At 44.3% G+C, this 26,299-nt stretch overlaps 2 protein-coding genes across 3 annotated transcripts in view; both read left to right on the forward strand.

Moving 5' to 3' along the window:
* Positions 1–5,091: 5,091 nt before the first annotated feature.
* On the forward strand, positions 5,092–9,501 carry LOC106602242 (uncharacterized). The gene is made up of 6 exons (XM_014194758.3): positions 5,092–5,391; positions 5,558–5,659; positions 6,522–6,734; positions 6,855–6,997; positions 7,068–7,171; positions 9,181–9,501. Exons 1-6 carry the CDS (start codon positions 5,205–5,207, stop codon positions 9,335–9,337), a joined length of 906 nt encoding a protein of 301 aa, XP_014050233.2. The 5' UTR covers positions 5,092–5,204; the 3' UTR covers positions 9,338–9,501.
* A 7,918-nt stretch (positions 9,502–17,419) lies between these two features.
* The window catches only part of LOC106602231 (rho GTPase-activating protein 7), a 170,252-nt gene continuing 161,372 nt past the window's right edge, over positions 17,420–26,299 (forward strand). For both annotated transcript variants that reach the window (XM_045716410.2, XM_045716411.2), the window contains exons 1-2: positions 17,420–18,075; positions 20,584–22,700. In XM_045716410.2, coding sequence (XP_045572366.1) covers positions 20,646–22,700 — 2,055 coding nt within the window. In that variant the 5' untranslated portion in view covers positions 17,420–18,075; positions 20,584–20,645. The remainder of the gene's footprint in view (positions 18,076–20,583; positions 22,701–26,299) is intronic.

A 26,299-nucleotide genomic window follows, 5' to 3' on the forward strand; every position in this document is an offset into this window, starting at 1 on the left:
AGAGTGTTTTCTTTCCAAATATAAGCATATTCTAGTTTCTGGGCAGGAGTAGTAACCAGATTAAATCAGGTACGTTTTTTATCCGGCCGTGAAAATACTGCCCCCTATCCTAGACAGGTTAAACACTACATGAGGTCAGTACAGTAGACACAACATGAGGTCAGTACAGTAGGCACAACATGAGGTTAGGACATTAGAAACACAACATGTGTCACGATCTTCACCTTCATCTGAAGATATCTCGAAATCACTGTCAGACCAATACGCAGCGGGTTGCGTGCTCCACATCATATTTATTAAATGTGATGTACACGAAAAAACAATAAACACGACAGATGACAGTTTCACAGGCTGAACAGACAGCAATGCAAAAGATAACTACCCACAACCTACCAAACCAAACACACACCTCTATATATTGTTGTACATATAGAGGTTTTGTGTTGTACATTAGATACAATGTACTGACATGAGGTCAGGACATTAGACACAACATGAGTTCAGTACATTAGACAAAACATGTGCCCTGTGCAGTAGACACAACATGAGGACATTACATTAGACGCAACATGAGGCCCGTGCAGTAGACACAACATGAATTCAGTACATTAGACAAAACATGAGGCCTGTGCAGTAGACGCAACATGAGGTCAGTACATTAGATGTGTTGTACATTAGATACAACACGAGGTCAGTACAGTAGACACAACATGAGGCCTGTGCAGTAGACGCAACATGAGGCCCGTACGGTAGACAGAACATGAGGTCAGTACATTAGACAGAACATGAGATCAGTACATTACACACAGCATGAGGCCCGTGCAGTAGACGCAACATGAGCTCAGTACATTAGACGCAACATGAGGCCTGTGCGGTAGATCAACATGATGCCAGTACTCTAGACACAACATGAGGTCAGTACATTAGACACAACATGAGGTCAGTACATTAGACACAACATGAGGTCAGTACATTAGACGCAACATGAGGCCAGTACAGTAGATACAACATGAGATCAGTAAAGTAGACACAACATGAGGTCAGTACAGTAGACACAACATGAGGTCAGTACATTAGACACAACATGAGGCCTGTGCAGTAGAAGCAAATTGAGATCAGTACATTAGATGCAACATGAGGCCCATGCAGTAGACGCAAATTTAGATCAGTACATTAGACACAACATGAGGTCAGTACAGTAGACACAACATGAGGTCAGTACATTAGACACAACATGAGGCCAGTACATTAGACACAACATGAGGTCAGGACATTAGACAGAACACGAGGTCAGTACATTAGACACAACATGAGGTCAGGACATTAGAAACACATCATGAGGTCAGGACATTAGAAACACCTCATGAGTTCAGTACATTAGACACATCATGAGGTCAGTACTGCAACTCGCTGTTGGCTGGGCTCCCTGCCTGTGCCATCAGTACATTAGACGCAACATGAGGCCCGTGCAGTAGACACAACATGAAGTCAGTACATTAGACGCAACATGAGGTCAGTACATTAGACACAACATGAGGTCAGTACAGTAGACACAACATGAGGTCAGTACATTAGACACAACATGAGGTCAGTACAGTAGACACAACATGAGGTCAGTACAGTAGACACAACATGAGGTCAGTACATTAGACACAACATGAGGCCTGTGCAGTAGAAGCAAATTGAGGTCAGTACATTAGACTTAACATGAGGCCCATGCAGTAGACCCAAATTTAGATCAGTACATTAGACACAACATGAGGTCAGTACAGTAGACACAACATGAGATCAGTACATTAGACACAACATGAGGTCAGTACAGTTGACAAAACATGAGGCCAGTCCATTAGACACAACATGAGGTCAGTACATTAGACACAACATGAGGCCAGTACATTAGACACAACATCATGTCAGTACATTAGACACAACACGAGGTCAGTACAGTAGACACAACACGAGGTCAGGACATTAGACACAACACGAGGTCAGTACATTAGACAAAACATGAGGCCTGTGCAGTAGACACAACATGATGCCCGTACGGTAGACAGAACATGAGGCCAGTACATTAGAAACACAACATAAGGTCAGTACATTAGACACAACATGAGGTCTGTCCATTAGACACAACATGAGGTCAGTATATTAGACATGACATGAGGCCCGTGCAGTAGATGCAACATGAGGTCAGTACATTAGACACAACATGAGGCCTGTGCAGTAGACGGAACATGAAGTCAGTACATTAGACGCAACATGAGGTCCATGCGGTAGACGCAACACGATGCCAGTACAGTAGACACAACACGAGGTCAGTACAGTAGACACAACATTATGTCAGTACAGTAGACGCAACATGAGGTCAGGACATTAGAAACACAACATGAGGTCAGTACATTAGACACAACATGAGGTCAGTACAGTAGATATAACATGAGGTCAGTATAGTAGACACAACATGAGGTCAGTACAGTAGACACAACATGAGGTCAGTACAGTAGATGCAACACGAGGTCAGTACAGTAGATGCAACATGAGGTCAGGACATTAGACATAACACGAGGTCAGTACATTAGAAACACATCATGTCAGTACATTAGACACAACATGAGGCCAGAACATTAGACACAACATGAGGTCAGGACATTAGACAAAACATGAGGCCTGTGCAGTAGACACAACATGATGCCCGTACGGTAGACAGAACATGAGGCCAGGACATTAGAAACACAACATAAAGTCAGTACATTAGACACAACATGAGGTCTGTCCATTAGACACAACATGAGGTCAGTATATTAGACACGACATGAGGCCCGTGCAGGAGATGCAACATGAGGTCAGTACATTAGACGCAACATGAGGTCCATGCGGTAGACGCAACACGATGCCAGTACAGTAGACACAACACGAGGTCAGTACATTAGACACAACATTATGTCAGCACAGTAGACGCAACATGAGGTCAGGACATTAGAAACACAACATGAGGTCAGTACATTATACACAACATGAGGTCAGTACAGTAGATACAACACGAGGTCAGTATAGTAGACACAACATGAGGTCAGTACAGTAGACACAACATGAGGTTAGTACAGTAGACGCAACACGAGGTCAGTACAGTAGATGCAACATGAGGTCAGGACATTAGAAACACAACATAAGATCAGTACATTAGACACAAAATGAGGTCAGTACAGTAGATACAACATGAGGTCAGTATAGTAGACACAACATGAGGTCAGTACAGTAGACACAACATGAGGTCAGTACAGTAGACACAACATGAGGTCAATACATTAGACACAACATGAGGTCAGTACAGTAGACACAACATGAGGTCAGTACAGTAGACACAACATGAGGTCAGTACAGTAGACACAACATGAGGTCAGTACAGTAGACACAACATGAGGTCAGTATATTAGACACAACATGAGGCCAGTACATTAGACACAACATGAGGTCAGGACATTAGACAGAACACGAGGTCAGTACAGTAGACACAACATGAGGTCAGTACATTAGACACAACATGAGGTCAGTATTGCAACTCGCTGTTGGCTGGGCTCCCTGCCTGTGCCATTAAACCCTTACACCTCATCCAGAACGCCGCAGCCCGTCTGGTGTTCAACCTTCCCAAGTCCTCTCACGTCACCCCGCTCCTCCGCTCTCTCCACTGGCTTCCAGTTGAAGCTCGCATCCGCTACAAGACCATGGTGCTTGCCTACGGAGCCGTGAGGGGAACGGCACCTCCGTACCTTCAGGCTCTGATCAGTCCCTACACCCAAACGAGGGCACTGAGCTCATCCACCTCTGGCCTGCTGGCCCCCCTACCTCTGAGGAAGCACAGTTCCCGCTCAGCCCAGTCAAAGCTGTTTGCTGCTCTGGCACCCCTATGGTGGAACAAGCTCCCTCACGACGCCAGGACAGCGGAGTCAATCACCACCTTCCGGAGACACCTGAAACCCCACCTCTTTAAGGAATACCTGGGATAGGATAAAGTAATCCTTCTAACCCCCCTCCGCCCCTAAAAGATTTAGATGCACTATTGTAAAGTGGTTGTTCCACTGGATATCATAAGGTGAATGCACCAATTTGTAAGTCGCTCTGGATAAGAGCGTCTGCTAAATGACTTAAATGTAAATGTAAATGTAGACACATCATGAGGTCAGTACAGCAGACACAACATGAGGTCAGGACATTAGACACAACATGAGATCAGTACATTAGACAAAACATGAGGCCTGTGCAGTAGACGCAACATGAGGTCAGTACATTAGACGCAACATGAGGCCTGTGCAGTAGATGCAAATTGAGATCAGTACAGTAGATACAACATGAGGTCAGTACAGTAGACACAACATGAGGTCAGTACAGTAGACGCAACACGAGGTCAGTACAGTAGACGCAACATGAGGTCAGGACATTAGAAACACAACATAAGGTCAGTACATTAGACACAACATGAGGTCAGTACAGTAGATACAACATGAGGTCAATATAGTAGACACAACATGAGGTCAGTACAGTAGACACAACATGAGGTCAGTACAGTAGACACAACATGAGGTCAGTACAGTAGACACAACATGAGGTCAGTACAGTAGACACAACATGAGGTCAGTACAGTAGACACAACATGAGGTCAATACATTAGACACAACATGAGGCCTGTGCAGTAGACGCAAATTGAGATCAGTACATTAGACACAACATGAGGTCAGTACAGTAGACACAACATGAGGTCAGTACATTAAACACAACATGAGGCCAGTACATTAGACACAACATGAGGTCACGACATTAGACACAACATGAGGTCAGTACAGTAGACACAACATGAGGTCAATACATTAGACACAACATGAGGCCTGTGCAGTAGACGCAAATTGAGATCAGTACATTAGACACAACATGAAGTCAGTACAGTAGACACAACATGAGGTTATACAGTTTCTCCTGATAAGTAAGTCCACTGTTCTCAGGAATTAGCTATAAAGATAAACCACTATGTTACCCTTTAATTATCTTCCTCTTTCTACATTTCCCTTTTATTCTGTGGATGATATCATAAACAGTTAGTCAGTTAGCAGAGACAGAAATAGACACAGACTCAGAGCAGACAGAAACAGACAGAGGAGCAGCGATAGTACCAGAACCTGAGTAGAGACAGAAAACACAGTAAGTTATTGGAGATGTCTGAGGCCATCTATGCTCTGCCAGATATGACCAAGAAGATCAAGTTTGACAGAGGTCAGATGGAGGAGAGGATTGTGGATATCTACGTCAGTGCAGACACCCTGAGAGACAGTGAGACCAGCACCAAGAGAGAAGAGACAGCAGACACTACTTCTAATTATGGACCAGGAGACCAGCACTCAGGTAAAACACACACACACACGCACTCACACACACACACGCAAATAAGTTACACACACAAGACATTAAACAGGTGAGATTACCCTGTAGTACTAGACCTTTATTTGTCCCAATCCTGGATGATACAGTAAAACACACTACCAAAGATCTTAAATAATATGTTATTCAGTACATTTTCAGTGGTGGAAGAGACCCTCTGGAGTTGCTGCAGTGTGTCTGGGGCTGCTGTGTGTTCTCCTACTGGCTGGGATCATAGGCCTGTCTGTCCAATGTAAGTCTACAGTATATCTATACTAAACAACAATATAAACGCAACATGTAAGATTTTACTGAGTTACAGTTCATATCAGTCAATTGAAATAAATTCATTAGGCCCTAATCTATGGATGTCACATGACTGGCAGAAGTTCAGCCATGGGTGGGCCTTGGAGGGCATAGGTCCACCCACTTGGCATCCAGATTCCAACAACTGGGGAACCAGGCCCAGCCAATCAGAATTAGTTTTTCCCCACAAAAGGGCTTTATTACAGACAGAAATACTCCTCAGCACCGTCCCTCAGACGATCCAACAGGTGAAGAAGCCGGATGTGGAGGTCATGGGCTTGCGTGGGCACACGTGGTCTGCTGTTGTGAGGCCAGTTGAACATACTGCCAAATTTTCTAAAACAACATTGGAGGCAGCTTATGGTAGAGAAATGAACATGAATTTATCTGGCAACGGCTCTGGTGGACATTCCTGCAGTTAGCATGCCAGATGCACGTTCCCTCAAAACTTGAAACATCTGTGGCAAAACTACACATTTTAAAGTGGCCTTTTATTGTCTCCAGCAGAAGGTGCACCTGTGTAATGATCATGCTGATTAATCAGCTTCTTGATATGCCACACCTGTCAGGTGGATGGACTATCTTGGCAAAGGATAAATGCTGACTAACAGGGATGTAAACATATTTGAGAGAAATAAGCTTCTGCATATGAAACATTTCTGGGATCTTTTAATTCATCTCATGAAACATGGGACCAACACTTTACATTTATATTTTTGTACACTGTTTAAATAGTTATTATGATTCAGATTTAGTAGTTCTGATGTGATCTATTTTAGTGAGCAACTTTTTCTTTATTGTTGTTGCAGACAGCAACGTCTCAAAGAACTCATCTGCAGAGAGAGACCAGCTACAGACCAGCTACAACAACCTGACTAAAGAGAGAGACCAGCTACAGACCAACTACAACAACCTGACTAAAGAGAGAGACCAGATAAAGACCAGTTATAACAACCTGACTAAAGAGAGAGATCAGCTACAGACTGAGAGAGATTTTCTTAGCGGGAGTCTTAACAATTGCAGTGAGTAAACATACAGTAATAAATTGTCATTAACAACACACATCTGATCATGAGTCTATATTCTTACATTAAGTGTCCAGTTTGATAAGTTGAAGGAAATTAATGTTAATCATCTTGTAGAACAAACCTGTCCTGCTGGCTGGCAGAAGTTTGAATCCATGTGGTACTTCCTGTCTACTGAGACTAAAACCTGGAAGGAGAGCAGAAAGGACTGTCTGGAGAGAGGAGCAGACCTAGTCATCATAAACAGTGATGCGGAACAGGTGAGAGAGAGAGAGAGACGGTTAGATATGATCAAACATATGAATATTTATTTATCTTCCTCAACAACAGAAATTTCTCTTCAACCTCAAGAAGAGAGTCTGGATTGGTCTGACTGACTCTGTTAATGAGGGGACCTGGAGATGGGTGGACGACAAAACACTGACCAACCCAAGGTAATATACTACTGCTCTAATAACACTGACCACAGGGTGAGAGATGATAACTCATTTGTCAATAAGGCTCCATTCAATCTTTTCTATACATGTTAATGTCATTGATGGCAGAAGTCAACAAAGTTAACCTTAAGATGAAACATGTCTGTATATTATTTAGGATTGTGATGTTCAAACTGTGATGTCTGACTGTTTTTAACCCTGTAGGTACTTGTATTAACCATAATATCTGACTGTTTTTAACCCTGTTGGTACTGGTATTAACCATGATATCTGACTGTTTTTAACCCTGTAGGTACTGGTATTAACCATGATATCTGACTAATGTTAACCCTGTAGTTACTGGTATTAACCATGATATCTGACTGTTTTTAACCCTGTAGGTACTGGTATTAACCATGATATCTGACTGTTTTTAACCCTGTAAGTACTGGTATTAACCATGATATCTGACTGTTTTTAACCCTGTAGGTACTGGTATTAACCATGATATCTGACTGTTGTTAACCCTGTATGTCCTGGTATTAACCATGATATCTGACTGTTGTTAACCCTGTAGGTACTTGTATTAACCATGATATCTGACTGTTGTTAACCCTGTAGGTGCTGGTATTAACCATGATATCTGACTGTTTTAACCTGTAGGTACTGGTATTAACCATGATATCTGACTGTTTTTAACCCTGTAGGTACTGGTATTAACCATGATATCTGACTGTTTTTAACCCTGTAGGTACTGGTATTAACCATGATATCTGACTGTTTTTAACCCTGTAGGTACTGGTATTAACCATGATATCTGACTGTTTTTAACCCTGTTGATACTGGTATTAACCATGATATCTGACTGTTTTTAACCCTGTAGGTACTGGTATTAACCATGATATCTGACTGTTTTTAACCCTGTAGGTACTGGTATTAATCATGATATCTGACTGTTTTTTACCCTGTTGGTACTGGTATTAACCATGATATCTGACTAATGTTAACCCTGTAGGTACTGGTATGAACCATGATATCTGACTGTTTTTAACCCTGTAGGTACTGGTATTAACCATGATATCTGACTGTTTTTAACCCTGTAGGTACTGGTATGAACCATGATATCTGACTGTTTTTAACCCTGTAGGTACTGGTATTAACCATGATATCTGACTGTTGTTAACCCTGTAGGTACTGGTATTAACCATGATATCTGACTGTTTTTAACCCTGTAGGTACTGGTATTAACCATGATATCTGACTGTTTTTTACCCTGTAGGTACTGGTATTAACCATGATATCTGACTGTTGTTAACCCTGTAGGTACTGGTATTAAACATCATATCTGACTGTTGTTAACCCTGTAGGTACTGTTATTAACCATGATATCTGACTGTTTTTAACCCTGTAGGTACTGGTATTAACCATGATATCTGACTGCTATTAACCCTGTAGGTACTGGTATGAACCATGATATCTGACTGTTTTTAACCCTGTAGGTACTGGTAATAACCATGATATCAGACTGTTTTTAACACTGTAGGTACTGGTATTAACCATGACATCTGACTGTTGTTAACCCTGTAGGTACTGGTATTAACCATGATATCTGACTGTTGTTAACCCTGTAGGTACTGGTATTAACCATGATATCTGACTGTTTTTAACCCTGATTATACTGGTATTAACCATGACATCTGACTGTTTTTAACCCTGTAGGTACTGGTATTAACCATGATATCAGACTGTTTTTAACACTGTAGGTACTGGTATTAACCATGACATCTGACTGTTGTTAACCCTGTAGGTACTGGTATTAACCATGATATCTGACTGTTTTTAACCCTGTAGGTACTGGTATTAACCATGATATCTGACTGTTTTTAACCCTGTAGGTACTGGTATTAACCATGATATCTGACTGTTGTTAACCCTGTAGGTACTGGTATTAACCATGATATCTGACTGTTTTTAACCCTGATTATACTGGTATTAACCATGACATCTGACTGTTTTTATCCCTGTAGGTACTGGTATTACCCACAGCCTGATAATGGTGGTGGCAAACCAGCAAATGGTGAGGAGGACTGTGTTGAGATACGCACAGATCAGAGCCTTCCGAATGCATGGAATGACTTGTCATGTGCGGAGAATCTTCACTGGATTTGTGAGAAAGTGGTTTAACATCACCATGACAGCATACTATAACACATACAGCAGCCTACAGTGCACAGAACTTCCTCCTTCATTCACTCTCTCTCTGTCTCTGTCTCAAACCCACACACACGCACACGCATGTTTTATTTGTTTGTATTAGCATATTAATAAAAGTCAAACTTATTTCCTGATTATGGTTCCTGTGTCCCAGTAGTTATGTTTCACACATTATCAGACACAACATGAAGTTAGTACTGTGGATTCAACAGAATACATTTAACAATGAAAATGTATAATTTTGCTGTTATAATACCAAACACACACAAACACACTCGTTTACATGTTTGTATGAGCATATTAATACAATTCCTACTTATTTCCTTAATGTAGCTTTCTGTCTACCAATAGGCTAGTTATGTTCCACAAAACATTGTGGAAATGCGATGATGCGAATCCGAGGTAACGGCGCTAAGCAAAAACCTTTGTCTGCTGCATACAAGCCAAGTTAATTTAAAAACAAATCTATTTGCCCTCTTGAGGATCTTGGATCCCATCATTCTGCTAGCTCTGATTAGAAACTCAAGGTGGAGTCTGTCGCCAGTAATGTTTGCTCTGAAATGAAGCCTAGCCAGGATGAAGTGACTGCAGCGGCAGGTGTAGTAGAGACTGCCAGCCTTGGCCCTGATCATACCAGACATGATTTTGGGTGGGTAGGAGTGAGATTTTGAGAAAAAGTGGATCCCTGCTCTTTGGCCGACCCATATGTTGCGTCAAGCTGGGCATAGAACAAACTGGGAACTGTTACATATGTCACATTTTCGAGAAGTGGAATTGTTTAGGTTTTGTGTGCATCCAGAGGCAGAGGGTTCTCCACATCACACATCTCAAGCCTCGACCAGTGGTGTGCTTTGTTCTACGGAGCAGGGTGCCGCTCAAAGGAGTGATCAGTGGGGTGGCGTTGAGTGTAGATCTGAAAAACAATATTTCTGGTGTTTTTTTACATCCTAAAGTTGGTGAGAAGTAGACCCAGTGCCTGAGACTGAGAATACCCAGTATGTCTTGTTAAGCTTTAATAGAGAGTTCTTACCTGTCAGGTTAGGTTATGTCAGCTATTTTGGTGTTTTGCAGAAGGTTTCCTATGCTGAGGCAGTGAGGAAAGTATATGATAGCCCAAGGCTGAGTGATTCGACTGGGAGACCCCCACTGAGTAGGACTGAAGACAGAGATCCAGAGAGGATATGTTTTAGATTTCTTGCATTTATTGTCATGGTCATTAATTGTACTGCACTGATGGAGCGGAAATCCCAGAAGATACTGTGTGGTAGCGGCAGGAGTGTGAGAGATTTTAGTGCAGAAGATCTACAGGGGGTTTTGAGAGAAGGTGTTCCATCCTCCCAGGCCGACGGCCTGATGTAGCATATGATAGGGCCAAAGTAGAGGGATGGTGTGGTGGGTGTGTTGGTGAAAGTGCTGTGTAAAGGTGTAAGATCTGATAGGGCCAAGTAGTGGGATGGGGTGGTGGGTGTGTTGGCGATAGTGGTGTATACAGGTGTAGGATGTTAATTTGATCCCCCTGTTGCACAATAACTTTTCTGCAATGCATTTAGCATGTAGTTTAGCATTGGTAGTCTAGTATTGGCATGTATTTTCAAATACAAATATTCTAATGTTCTAATACTCCTATGTATTTCAATCCAGGTCTGACGCATATCCTACTTTCTCTTCTGCACTACAGATGAAGCAGGAAGAGATACATTATCCTTGATGGGCCTTAAGAGAATGAAAAGGTTTTGGCACCACCTGCTGACAATTTAAAGTAATGATCTCTCTGCAAAGAGGTGAGTTTATGAAGAAACAGTTTCTCTCTCTGTCGCCCTCTACAGCCAGTCTGTGTCATGGTAACGATGCACCCTCTACCACTGCGGTGAATCTTTTGTCAGAGGAAAAATCATTGTTACACTCAGCAAAACGCCTGTCACCGGTTGTCCTTTATTCCTCTTCTCTCTCTCTTTCTCTCTCTCGCTTACTGTCTCTCCTTCCATCCATCCTGACCAGCAAAAACTGCAGGCCCCATTATTATAATGACAGCACAGAGTTCTTGTGGTCAGGTGGTCAGCAAGTTGAACTCCTGGCCCACTGTTGCAAATACTTTTTTCTCCCAAACAGACAGACATTGATGTATCTATAATATCTGACCCATGTGGAGTCAAACCTACAACCCTGGTGTTGTAACACTACAGACCCTGGTGTTGTAACACTACAGACCCTGGTGTTTTAACACTACAGACCCTGGTGTTGTAACACTACAGACCCTGGTGTTGTAACACTACAGAACCTGGTGTTGTAACACTACAGACCCTGGTGTTGTAACACTACAGACCCTGGTGTTTTAACACTACAGACCCTGGTGTTGTAACACTACAGACCCTGGTGTTGTAACACTACAGACCCTGGTGTTGCAACACTACAGACCCTGGTGTTGTAACACTACAGACCCTGGTGTTGAAACACTACAGACCCTGGTGTTGTAACACTACAGACCCCTGGTGTTGTAACACTACAGACCTTGGTGTTGAAACACTACAGACCCTGGTGTTGTAACACTACAGACCCTGGTGTTGAAACACTACAGACCCTGGTGTTGAAACACTACAGACCCTGGTGTTGTAACACTACAGACCCTGGTGTTGTAACACTACAGACCCTGGTGTTGTAACACTACAGACCCTGGTGTTGAAACACTACAGACCCTGGTGTTGTAACACTACAGACCCTGGTGTTGTAACACTACAGACCCTGGTTTAACCAACTGAGCTATTGGAACCTCCGTCTATAACCTCTCCCTCTCTAGTGTCTAGCTAAGTTTTCCTGACCTGTCCGCTTCCTGTGTGGGTTGGAATGCAGATCCGTTTCCTGAGAAAGAAAGAAAGAAAGAAAGAAAGAAAGAAAGAAAGAAAGAAAGAAAGAAAGAAAGAAAGAAAGAAAGAAAGAAAGAAAGAAAGAAAGAAAGAAAGAAAGAAAGAAAGAAAGAAAGAAAGAAAGAAAGAAAGAAAGAAAGAAAGAAAGAAAGAAAACCAGGACCAGGAGACCTCAAGGCTAGAGAAACATTTAGCTGAGTTCATCTTATCCACTTTCCCCCTCTTGCCATGAACTAGGGCACAATCAAAAACTGATACATGCTTCAGTGAAGGGCTAGAATTCCTCACATAGTCTCACAGCCCAAAGTATTTATATTTCTGTTCTATCGTTGGAAAGCTGAACAGGCACAATTCAAGAGTTGAACCATTCATACCATTCTATACAATCTAGCTCTGTGTCTAAAGTGAGGTGAGTGGAGGCACCTGTTTTATTATTGACAGAAGTGGGGGCACATATAGACTGCGGTCCAGTGGAGGCTGCTGAGGAGAGGGCGGCTCATAATAATGGTTGGAATGGTATCCATTTCAACCATATGGAAACCACATCGTTGATGTGTTTGATACCATTCCATTGACTCCATTCCAGCCATTATTATTAGCCGTCCTCCCCTCTGCAGCCTTCCAGCCTCCACTGCTGCGCACACACACAATATTGTACAGTCACACTCACACAAACACACACACACACACACACATACACTCTCCTCTTCATGCATCCTACTGCTGTAGAGGCATGTGTGGAATACCCTCAAAAACATTTGACAAGCGAAGATGAGCGCATCACCGTCCCATCCAATGTGTATACCATCAGCCAGCTGCCTCCGTCACAAGCAACATGCAGCCTGCGGCCCCTCCCCTCTCCCCTTGACTCTCTGTCTCCAGTATTTCCTGCTGATGCTGCTGTGGCAACCGTATCCAAGGAAAACAGTCCTTTCCTGGCTGTCTGCTGGAGGCGACCAATGCCAGCACAGCCGGTGTCCAGCGTCAGTGTTGTTTCATCCAGGGAGCTCTCGTCATCACCAAGTCCCAGACACTAGCCCCAGACACTACAGCCAATAAACTACAGGAGGAGACTACAGGGGTGTTCACTAGGAACCAAACAGAGCCATACAGTACGAAACAGAACCAAATGGGGAGGGACATAGATATATTAGTCCAATAGAAAATCTTGTTTTCGTTGCAAAACATTTTCCGTTTGGAGTAAACTATTTCCGTTGCAAAACGTTTTGGACTAATGATTACGGATTCTTACGGATTTGTCAACATCCATTGCGATATGCTGCTACAAGACATACTGAATGGGATGCTTCAGCAGAAAGCCCCATATGTACTGTAAGCCAAGGAGGGCATGCTTTTATCAAAGTGACTTCCAGGACAGTGAATGCATAGACCTTTAACCCTATCAGTCCCACGCCAGAATCTGCATTTTTGAGGGCTTGTACAACCCTCATGTTTAGTGTTTCACCATTTCCTTTTCAGAGGAGACACTTTTATCCATAGCGTTACCTGACAGTGAATGCATAGACTTTTAAGTGCATTTCATCCCTGCAGGAGTCGAACCCACAGCCCTGCAGATGCTGAGACACACAGGACCTTATACTGTAATGTGTAACAGACCATGTAACCCACAACCCCTCGAAGCATCCTTACAACCCCTGACTGTACATTTTCTCTTTCGGATGGGCCTCTATAAAACCGAGTTTATCTCCTGCATGTGTAACTCTGCTCTGCTTTAGGTTCTGAGACTGAGACAGGGTGTTCTTTGTGAATCAGTTGACCTTTGAAAACAAACAGTCAGTCCGTCTCCAGAGATGGAGTCCAGGGTTGGATGCCAATGAAGTCAAATATTGCCAATAGCTTTGTGTGTGTGTGTGTGTGTGTGTGTGTGGTGTGTGTGTGTGTGTGTGTGTGTGTGTGTGTGTGTGTGTGTGTGTGTGTGTGTGTGTGTGTGTGCGCGTGCGTGCGTGAGTCAGTGCGTGCCGTGTATGTCTGCACGCAACTCTCTTGCCCAGGTGCCTGTGTCTGCATGCTTCTGTGAGAGCCAGTTAACACAAATAGAGGCCAGCTGTTGCCACAAAGCTTTGTCCAAACCCATGTAGAATACGTGCCTTGGATGCATGTTTAGCTCTCAGAACAGTACATTTACTGCATTGTGCTTAAAGAAGTGTTAAATGCTATGTCATACAATGTTGGTTAGTGTGTAAGTACAATAATAACACACTCGGATGATAAAATCTATTTTATTCGTGTCCAGCCGAACTCGTTTACCCTTGAATGCAAGAGCACGCGTGCACACACACACAAACACACACACACGCCAAAGTCCTCTCTTAAGGCCCATGCACACAAAAACAGACATCCCAGAGAGAAGATAGCATGGATTATTTCAGCCTGGAAATTATTATGCTCTGTATCACTAGTAACTCGGGCTTCCTGTTTCCCACGGTTGCCGGGGGTCTGACTACCAGCCGTAACCGACGGTCAAGACCCCCCTTACATTGACTTACTCCCACACAAGCATAGATACAGTCAGTCACATTACATACAGTACAACGCTTTTCTTGCTGTGTCACTCAAAGACACACACTTGCATGAACAGTTTCAGACATCTGTGAGCTATGTGTATTATGGGAGATGCCATAGGCATCCATAGTGTATGTTTTAAGATTTGTTGGAAAAAGTGAATGAAATGATCATGGTTTGGGTTGTATATGTATTTTTTAATCTACCCTTTAATCTGAGTGTACTTTCACAAGTGTTAAATGTTATTACAGCCTCTACTAACTACTGGTCATGTACTGTACCGTAGAAAATGGCTGTTTGAGGTTGGCCTACAAAGACCACAGCAAAATGTTCTCAAAGCGTTCTTTGTAAAAGTGAGAACTTGATTGGCCCAGTTTTGGTAGGGATATGGATTTTCTTATTTTGTTCTTTTTTTGAATCACCCACATTTTCCTATGAGGGCTAGGCTAACTCTGCTTATCCTTCAGTGCTCACGATTTAGACTGGAATTTTTTGAATAATAAACTATATCAGCAAAGAATTTGAGACTGTTTCCTTTGGGCCCTCTGTGCGCCACTTAAGAAGTGGAGGGGAGCCGAGTGGGGGATTATAGGAGGCATCATGAATGGGGCTTTCTTCATCCTTTTCACCCCTCCCATGTGACCTAGCGAGAGGTCACATGACTGATGATCTCAGAATGTGTCCCTCCTCATCTTTCAGGAATAAATGGGGAAAAGTTGGTCCGTAGGTAGTGATTCATCTAGGATGAACACACACTCTCACACACTGTAACAAATTACACACACACACACAGTCAGATATCCAAATATGCACTCAGTCATTTCCGATGATCCTCAGAACCACTGCAATACTGCACTGGCCTCTCCACTTCACTAACCAGCCATAACCACACACTAGATACCATCAACACGCTAGTTACTGTCATCACGCTAGCTTTGTGATGAGTGCTAGTTACCGTCATCACGCTAGTTACCGTCATCATGCTATCTCTGTGATTAGTACTAGTTCCTATGACCAGTGCACCGAGCACATGCTGTGACGACAAATTAAACCTTGCATCCCCGACCATCTGTGTGTCTGTCATCACTATCTGGCCAAGTTGCAAAGTCAGAATCCCTGCCTAAAATCAAATTTTAAACCTTAACCCTAATCTTAACCACACTGCTAACTTTATGCCTAACACTCAACTTAAATTAAGATAAAAAATATATATGTATGTTTATATAAATGTACATTTTACTTTGCAGCTTAGCCATGTAGTGGGAACCCTATGTGTCCCCTGAGACCCAAAATGGCGGGTCAGAAATAGGACAGCTTGAGTTTCCCACAGAGAGTTCTAAAAAGCAGAAGTCAAGATCTCCCCCAGGCCCCAGAGCCTCCCCTCCTCCCATCTGGATGACCCAGAAGAGGAAGAGGGGGCACAAGGGTGGAAAATAGTTTTTTGTTGTTGTTGGTGGGGGTTTGTCCGTTTTTCCCTTCCATTATCTGTTTTTGCTATAGCAACTGCTACCCTCAGGTCCAGACTTCTAAAACCCAACAGAAAACAATCATAGACATTGACATCAACAACCAAGGGACTGTGAATGGAAATGGTGGAATTGGAATGACAGGTATGTTAGCCAGCTGAGACTGTAAGAGTCTGTGTGTAAAACAAACACATTTCCTATGGTCGGTCTTTTCATTCTGATGGTTTGAAGCACACAGACCATATCTCCTGGTTGTAAGTCAGGCTAGATTGGGCCTGTGAGACCCTTACAGAGGGTGGGGGGAGACCATGCCTGGGTGTGGAGATCTGCAGTGCCTTTTACAACCCCGCAGTGCTTCACAGGACTACAATCTACAGAGCTCTCCCAAAGTTACAACAACTAAACGGAGTGTTTCCTAAGCTTTTTGGTTTGGTAAGAGATGCCGTTTTGATTTCACTTGAGATATTCTCACTATGAAGCTGTGATATCAGAGCCCGGTAGTGTTCCTAACAAATGACATGTCTATATTAGGGAATGAATGGTCGGCACTCAAAAATGCGGTAAGATGTTTTGCTTTGAAGACTTCCTAAAAACACAGTGATTCTGAAGTCAAACTACCACTTTGCCCAGATGTGTCCTGTAAAGAAAAGGCACACAGCTCGTAGGCAGCGAAGTTAACAGTTCTCGCACAGAGTGGCATATTCTCCAGGAATGTCTGTAAACAAGTCATGCTTTAATGTCTTTTTTGGGGAGGTCGAGATGTTTGTGCAAGGATGCTTGTACAGTTACAGGGTGACATATGAAAAAAGAAAACCTCTCAGAAAGCCCTGCCAAAACATTACTGCAATCTCACTTGGCCCAAGGCCTGAGTTTTCACAGTGGTCTGTCTGTTACTAATCAAAACCAACTGGAGGGAGTCTTTCCCAACTTAAGGAGATAGAGTGTAAGAGAGAGTGTGAGAGAGAGTGAGCGAGTGAGAGAGCGAGTGGAGAGAGAGAGAGAGAGAGAGAGAGAGAGAGAGTCTTGAGAGGAAGTTGTCTTAACTCTGTGAAAGGAGGAGTAAGAAAGTAGGATAAACAGCTGAGACGATCTCGTTGGCGTGGAGAGCCTTGGAGGAGCTGTGAGAGAACCAGGGAGAAAGACAGTGATTAGGATGTGACTGAGATTCCCTGTCAAACCAGCCAGGAGGCGGAGAAGAGAAGAGGTGGGATTGGACGGAGGGAGAGGAGGAGAGTGAGAGAACCCCCTCCCCCCACTCCAGCCCATTTCACCCCACCCATACTCCAGTCGTTCAGCGTCAGTGAAAACCCTAATGTGATCAAGATGGAAGCTCAAGCTATCTTTGGACTTTATACTGCGCTCCGGATTTTCGGCTGGCTCCTGGGGCTCCCTGCTCTCTGCTCCCAAAAAAGGGTAAAGTCAGCAATGGATTTGATATGAATCCGCAAACCCTGAGAGCATTCCTCGGGACATGGAATTAGGACCGACATCTCAGAAAAGGGGGGATTCGTTCCTTGAGAAAGGCTTGTAGGATTGGATTTGTCTGTCCCCTGACTTTGATGGATGGCTAACCCTTCAACCCCATAGTGTTTATCCTCTGTTATCTTCTGTTATTCAGTCTTATGTTGCTACTGTGTGGGACTGTGAAAGTACCCCTCTGAATTCTGGTGGAGTATTGACATCTAGGCATGTTGTGTGAAGTGGCACACAGATTACGCTAATTGAGTACATTTTACATCTGTGTGAGAAGTTGTAATAGGTATACAGTGCCCTCCCTAACTCAAGTGCCAGTTGACGTCAGAGGAGGAAGTCACCCCGGTTCACCCTCCATCCAACAGCAGTCCTGAGGATGTTTAAGGTATAGACTGACTAGAGTCTGACTAGAATCTTGTTTTGAGACTTCCTCTGGCAGCTTTCCCCCTAATAGAAGCATACACACACACACACACCTTTTCTACCGGCAATAGAATGCTCACAGCTCAAAAGTCACTCCAAGTTCAAGGCAGTCAAAATGCTCAAAATGAACAGTCCCTGAAAAGAGATGATGATTAACATGGTAATCTGATGCTCCAGTTGTTGAGGCCAGAGGACAGATGTACAGACCTAGGGAACGTTTCCCATTCAGTGCAGATGGTGGATGAACGATATGATCTCCTAGCAACAGCCTTCACAGCCGTTCCTTTACATCTGCCAGTGGGGGTCTTCAGAGAACCATACAACGACCGGCTGGCAATTATATACACAGATATTGGGTTGATTACAAATTTCGCCCTATTCCCTATATAGTGCACTACCACATCCCTATGGGCCCTGGTCAGAAGTAGTGCACTACATAGGAAATAGGATGTCAAACCGAAGTCTTTCAAAACCTTGTTGTCTCCAATATAAAGCAAAGACGTAATTGTGACGTGATTTATAGAATATATGCTTCTTTAATTTTTTAATGGGCAACTTCATCAGCTTTTGATAGATTGACACAATGTTTTAAAGAATCCTCCATTGTAATCCTTCCTTCTTATCACTTCTGTCGTAATGGTGCCAATTACCTTTTTTCTTTAACAGAAATGGTTGCTTATGTTACTGTGCTGCTCTGTTTAAGCCATAGTGGAGCGCGCGCGCGCGCGTCTGTCTGCTGCTGTCTGTCTGTCTGTCTGTCTGTCTGTCTGTCTGTCTGTCTGTCTGTCTGTCTGTCTGTCTGTCTGTCTGTCTGTCTGTCTGTCTGTCTGTCTGTCTGTCTGTCTGTCTGTCTGTCTGTCTGTCTGTCTGTCTGTCTGTCTGTCTGTCTGTCTGTGTGCATGTCCCTGTCTGTTTCTCTCTCTCTCTGCCTGTCTGCCTGTCTGCCTTTCTGCCTGTCTCCTCCATCACTGAGGTACGACATAGGCCAACAACATTGTCCCATCAAAGTAAACAATTATTTAAGATTAGGGTTAAGGTTAAGATTTCAGTAAAGTGGTTAAGTCGCTTGGCATTTGTCAACCCAAAAACAAAAACTGTGTTACGGACTTATTATTATGCTTCCTCCATCACTGGAACTATGTAGGCCCTTCAGGCAGCCTCTTCCCCTCTGACATTCCCAGACAGTGAATGTGGCTATCCAGAGGCTCGCAGCAAGAGACACACAAACACACACAGACACATTCACAAGCTGGAGGGTGAGACACACTAATAGTTCTGTTATGAATGGGTTAGAGTCATGTGACGCACAGTGGTTTCTTGACGACCTCGTCCCTGATGTGGACAAATTGTCCCGGGGCGTTGTTGGTCCTCTTCCTTTGTCATACTCATAAAATCCTTGGCTAGACTTCATGGTGGAAATCTTCTTCCAAAATGTATTAAGCCGTTGGTGAAAGGGGTATGTATGGAGGCTTCCCAGCTCTTAATGTGTACACATGCAGTATCTTAATCTGATCACCCTGTTCCAGGAGAACTGTCCTGCAATGCAGGAAATGTAAAACGTGTAGTGTATTTGAAGTTTAAAAAGGCTTCTGAAGTTTGTAATTTCCACTTTGAAATTTCAGACTTGATTTTCCCTTTTGAAAAATGTGTCAACCACTTCCAAAAATCTCCATTAATTACAAACCACATAATAATTCACATTTCCTGTTGCTGCAGGATTATTTTCCTGATGTAGCAAACTGTCTCAAATGAATATCCTACATCTGTACAGTGCTTGATAGGGACTGTCTCAGTGTAATGTGTGTCCAATGTTTACAGTTTGAACTCGGGTTCACTGTCTTGTCTGGGAATGTTGAAATTAGGATGAGAAGCAACTCTCTTCTCTTAACCAGTCGCATGTAAAAAAAAAAACTGGAAAAAGTCTCAGCACACTTCCAGTCAGATGCAAATGTCTTTTAATAATAGTGAGAAAATAAAAGCAAACCAGTGTCTGAGAACTTGGTTTACCAGAAGTGGAAAGATGCTCTATACTGTCTCATAGTAGCCATTGCAGTTAACTATTCTGTTTTGTAATGTTAAAATCCTGTAAGGTTCATGATTGTTCCATGAATGCTTGACATGGGGTTCATAACTATAACAGTAACCTGGGTTCATGTCAGCTTGGGTTCACACTATAGCAATGACTAGGGTCCATGTCATCATACACAGACAACTCAGTTTATAATATCGCAAAGAACACAAACAGAACATGATTACAGTACTCTTATTAACCCCTCCTCCCTAAAGTTTGCTAACCCCATAACCTGAGTAACTCATAACCTGAGTAACTCATAACCAGAGTAACCCATAACCTGAGTAACCCATAATCTGAGTAACTCAACCTGAGTAACCCATAACCTGAGTAACCCATAACCTGAGTAACTCACAACCTGAGTAACTGATTCCCGCCCCCTCTCTTTCTCTCTTACAGGAAGTTCAATAGAACTGCACCGTCTGGTCCGCCATTTTGGTTCTACGTCTTTAAAGGGCTCTATGGTTAGCTGTGGGAGTGCGCCCACCATGCTTGTCACCATACGGAAAAGAAGTTGGGAGGATCACGTGACTCACCGCTCCGGGTTACAGTACAGCTACGACGACCTGGACCTGGTCTGTTGCCATGGCGTCAGCGGCGACGGGCCTCGGCTGACATCGGAGGGGTCCAAGCAGGGGCGCAGGGAACGATGTGCCTCCATGCCGGAGTGCTGTCACCGGCCACGCCCCGATGGCCTCAACAATGGGCCGGGTCACACGTTGGAGTTTGTGACCTCGGTCAACGTGGAGGACAATGGCGATCACTCTGAGCCGGGGCACATGATGTCAGCAGGCGACTTTGATTCAACTGTTGTCCCTGTGTTCCAGGCTGAGCTGGTAGACGGCTCTGATGTGGCTGTTGATGATGATGATGACCTCACCGGGAGGCTGACGGAGTCTGAACCTGGAGGAATGCCGGACGCTGGTGAGGACTCAGTTGGCAGCCAATCTCACTGTGACCTGGGCAATGGGATTCTTCAGCCAAAGCCTAACATCATCTGTACTGCAGACAGCGGTCATAAGGATGAGGATGACATTGAGGATGGCACCGATGAAAACGAGCATCCTAACGTTGTTGACGACCGTGTTACAATCGTTGTTCAATCTGTCTCTGTTGACGAAGGACAAAGGGTCTCTATCTGTCCGGACAATGGATTTTCACTGGCCTTTTCTGTTGGTGAGAGAACTGGCAGACATCCAGAACTCCTGGAGAGAATGGCCAACCATACAGACGGTCAGGTTGGACTTCCAGAACCCTTAGTGGACACACAGACCCAGTCTCCTCATACTGAAGTTGAACCACGAGAGGACCTCTCCACCTTGGATGAAAGCAACATTACTGACCCGGGTAAAAGAACAGGAGCAATACAGCCAGCGGCCATTTTGAATTCCTCAAACAAACCAGAGTGCAATAGTGATGTAATATCAGATGTTAACGTGGAGATCTTGGAAGCTCCTGTTGCAGACGTTATGGAGGGGGAAGCTATGGAGGAAGACGTTGAGAGTAAAGCCTTAGAATGGAAGGCTGAGGATAGTGTTGAAGATGCTGACGGATTGAATGTTCAGAGGAAAATGTATGAAAGTCGTGATAAATTTGACCAGATTCTGAGGGGACAACGTGCTGTGTCAGTGGATGGCAGACAAACAGAACAAGAGCAGCATGATAGCATGAGGACTGGTGATGGTTGTGAAATAGCTCAGGACCAGACAGTGTTGAGAAAGGAGGATGTTGACATGGTGGAGATGGAAGGGACCCGAGGAGAGGAAAGGGCTCTGGAAATGGGCAGGGAGAAAACCCCAGAGGATAAGGCAAGTGTAGAGTCTGTGAATGCTCTGTGTGTCACAGTGCAACGTTCTGAGGACCTGGACAGACGCCCATTAGCTGGACAGCAGAATCTTGAAAGTTCAAAAAGGGACGGAATACAGAAACGGACTACCATAGAGGACACGGATCGTCCAATGATACAGGTGCATTCTGATGACCTCACAGTGGAGAATAGGAGTTGCGGCTTGGGGTCCAAAGACTCAACGTGTTCCGAAGAACTAACCTCGGCTGTAACAGCCCAAGGTCAGCACAGCGATGGTGGCTCAAAGCTGGACACCATCCATGAGATTAACCAATCCGAAGCAGAGGACGACTCAGTCCTACTGGGGAGACAAGGGGCTTCGGACATGGGTATACCCACCTCTCCAGCAGCCCGGCTGCCCAATATGGACACTCTCAGTCAACCAACGTGTCCTAAGGAGGCAAATGAGCCCTTGCTGGAGAGATGCCATGGCAACCAAGCCCCTGTTAAACAATTATGTGAGTCACCTGTTTTAGAGGCAGCAGCCGGTCAGAAAGAACAGGACAGGCCCGGTGATACACAAGCTATAACGGAGGCGATTGAGGAAGTAGCGCATCCAGGCAACCACGGCAACACTCACCTTGGCGACAAGGCTTCAGACGTGAAGCGAGAGGCCAAATGCGGGGATGACAAGGGGGAGGACCATGTGGTGAAACTTCACGCTAGAAAGGTAAGCTATAACTTCAGTTCTCCGTTGCATGGGGGTCAGGCTTTGCTGGTGTGTGTGTGTGTGTGTGTGTGTGTGTGTGTGTGTGTGTGTGTGTGTGTGTGTGTGTGTGTGTGTGTGTGTGTGTGTGTGTGTGTGTGTGTGTGTGTGTGTGTGTGTGTGTGTGTGTGTGTGTGTGTGTGTGTGTGGTGGAGGCGGGCGTCTGTGCGCGTGTGTTAGGAAGTGTCCGTGTGTACACTCACTATGTTCCGTATTTTGCTGTTGTTTATGAGTGTGTGCTGAGTAGTACTGCGCTATGTAGTCCCTTTCTTACTGTCAGTTATTGGGCGGTGGTGAACGTTAAGCCCAGCACATAAATCATTATGTCCCGCGCTGTGCCTGGCGTGCCTCTCGGAAAACAATGACTTCACTTTCACATGCCTACCCATCTGTGACTACATTTGGGGATCCGTAAAATGTTCTAAACTTTCCCAATGTTCTGCTGCATAACAAGTTCCTATAAGGGCATGGAAGTTGTGTGTGAGGGCATTGGAAACACATAGCCAGAGACGGAGTGGCCATAGGGCAATTCTGGCAAATGCCAGATGGGCTGGTCCAACTTTAGCTCAGTGGATCTAAACATTTTTGGGCTAATATTTGGAAAGAAATGGTCTAGTGTGGTGACCTCAATGCCCGGGCCGATATCTGGTCCCAGTCCACCCCTGCACACAGCGCTGGGTGGCAGTAGCTACAGCAGCCAGAACAGCCTTAGCTTAGCATCCCTGAGGTGAAAGACTCAAACCGCGCTGAGCCAAATACCTCACACACTGTTTATACACCATTAACCTTAGTGCTAGCTAGCCTGTCAAATACCTTGCACTGTTACACCATTATCCACGGTACTAGCTCGCCCTGTCAAATGCCAAATACTTTGCACTGTTTATACACCATTAGCCAAAGTGCTAGCCTGTCTGGAACTACCTAAGGCTGTTAGTACATAGTTAGCAGTAGTGCCAGCCTGTTGGCAAAAACCAAATATCAAATACCTGAGACTGTTTATCTACTATTAGCTGTAGTGCTAGCCCTTAGCGAACAACCACAACAGAACCTTATTTACAGAGTCGTTAGGCCTATTTACGAGTCTGCTTGTTTTTAATTAGGCACATTGGAGAGGGACTCCGCCCAAGCACAACACTCATGCCACGTACTAGGCTCCTTCCAGACATACTCTTCACTGTTGTGGTTGTCGCTCGCCTTGCCACAACATCAAGCCATTTCACGGTACATATGGTGAAACACCTACGTAGTTAGCGGTCAGAGTTGTGACATTTTCTAAACGGATGTAGTCCCTGATGGCCTCTAAAGAGAGAGTGGTTGATTGCCTTGTTGAATGAGTAATGGGTGTAGTCTTTAACTTTCCTCATCTAAATGATGATGCCCCATGCGTTGACACCGATGATGTCCTCCAGTACAATCTGTAGATGGATAGTCAAAAGGCTGGGAAATTGCATAATGCCTCTAGGCTTGATGTGGCGTTGCTTCAACATAAATCTCACGTTTGCATAGCATTTTTCAGTGCCAAAAACCATCCCAAAGCCTGTGAGATCACTGTCCTCAGAAAACATAGAAAACCCATGAAGCTTTTATTGTGGACATCTCCAGTTTCAATCTCCAACTGAAAATAATTCCACTGTGATTTAAAGGTGGGGAGGTTGCAAAGACAATCTATTTGTCATATGGGAAAGAGTTGTCTGACGTTACCACAGCGTTTGACTACTTTTGCGCTGCGTGCGGCCAATTTACTTAGCAAATATGCACTGGAGTAGGTCAGTTAGAGAAGCTCCAGGTCTGACTCAGGGTTTCCTCTCTCTCTCTCTCTCTCTCTCTCTCTCTCTCTCTCTCTCTCTCTCTCTCTCTCTCTCTCTCTCTCTCCTCTCTCTCTCTCTCTCTCTCTCTCTCTCTCTCTCTCTCTCTCTCTCTCTCTCTCAACGTCATCCTTCTCCTAGGCAATAGAGGCATATAACAGATCCAATATATCAGTGTCCTATACACCCCCAGCGTGTGAACGAGAGATGGCTCAGATATGGATCATTGTACAGAGCCGCTTATTTGCTTCATCAACACAGCAACAACACAGGACCAGATACTGGCTCAAATATGGTTATTTTTAGACATCTACATTTGGAGGACATAGGAGAGAGAGGGGGGAGGTGACAGAGAGACAGAGAGAGAGAGAGAGAGAGAGCTTCAGGGAGAGAGAGAGAGCTTCAGGGAGAGAAAGACAGAGAGAGAGAGAGAGAGCTTCAGGGAGAGAAAGACAGAGAGAGAGAGACAGAGACAGAGAGAGACAACAGGAAGTGTCTAACTGTGTAAGAGAGAGAAACCCCCGAAGACAACACTGTTTGAGGAAAACCAAAACCACTGGAATTGCCCCTTCAAAAACACATGCTGTTTTTTTACCCCATCATTGTTGCTGTTGTTGTTGTTGACTTCTGACCCAGCCATCTATGTTCATTCAACAAACCTCCACAAAGAAATCATTGTTGCATTGGATTGCAGCGAGACGTCGGGACGCACACAGCGAGCCCTTACATAGAGGGAAAAGTTGAGCATCACCATGCCATGAACATTTCCATTACATAGGCTACATAGTTAAGGTCTGTGTATCCAATAGGAACTGCTCTGACAGCCTAATTCAGTGAACATTTTGCAATAAGACAGAAGGACGCCCATCTCCTCACAAACACGTACATGCATGTACACACACACACACACACACACACACACACACACACACACACCACACACACACACACACACACACACACACACACACACACACACACACACACACACACACACACACACACACACACACGCACATCTCATAAAATGGTTCCAGAGATCTGTTTGTGCAAATTGTAACAGGGTTTCTTTGGAACTAATAATCCAGCCCTTATTATGTCATCCCAGCTCTTTCTGTAGATGGTCATAGAAAGCAAAAAGCCCCACCCAGAGAGGAGAAAGAGGAGGGATGGATGGAGGGAGGGCGAGAGGAGGGATGGAATGAGAGAAAAGGAGGAGCGGAAGGATGGAGGATAGGGGAGGGGAGAGGGATACAGTTGAGGGGGGATACAGACAGAGAGAGAGAGAGAGAGAAAGAAGGAGAGAGAGGAGAGAGAGAGAGAGAGAGAGAGACAGAGAGAGAGAGAGAGACAGAGAGAGAAAGCGAGAGAGAGGCAGGAGAAAACAAGGAGAAAAATCAATAGAAGGGAAAAGAGAAAGATGCCACACGTCTTAATGCAGACAGACCACCTGAGGTCAGTGTAAGACCTGCTATGACAGACAGACCACCTGATAGGTCAGTGTAAGACCTGCTATGACAGACAGACCACCTGAGGTCAGTGTAAGACCTGCTATGACAGACAGACCACCTGATAGGTCAGTGTAAGACCTGCTATGACAGACAGACCACCTGATGAGTCAGTATAAGACCTGTTATGACAAACAGGCCACCTGATAGGTCAGTGTAAGACCTGCAATGACAAACAGACCACCTGATAGGTCAGTATAAGACCTGCAGGTTAACAGAGGAGAATAAAATAAGTGAGTGAAGAAGAAAG

Source organism: Salmo salar, chromosome 04 (genome assembly GCF_965601325.2).
Source record: "Salmo salar chromosome 04, fSalSal1, whole genome shotgun sequence".
In the NCBI taxonomy this organism is placed as follows: domain Eukaryota; kingdom Metazoa; phylum Chordata; class Actinopteri; order Salmoniformes; family Salmonidae; genus Salmo; species Salmo salar.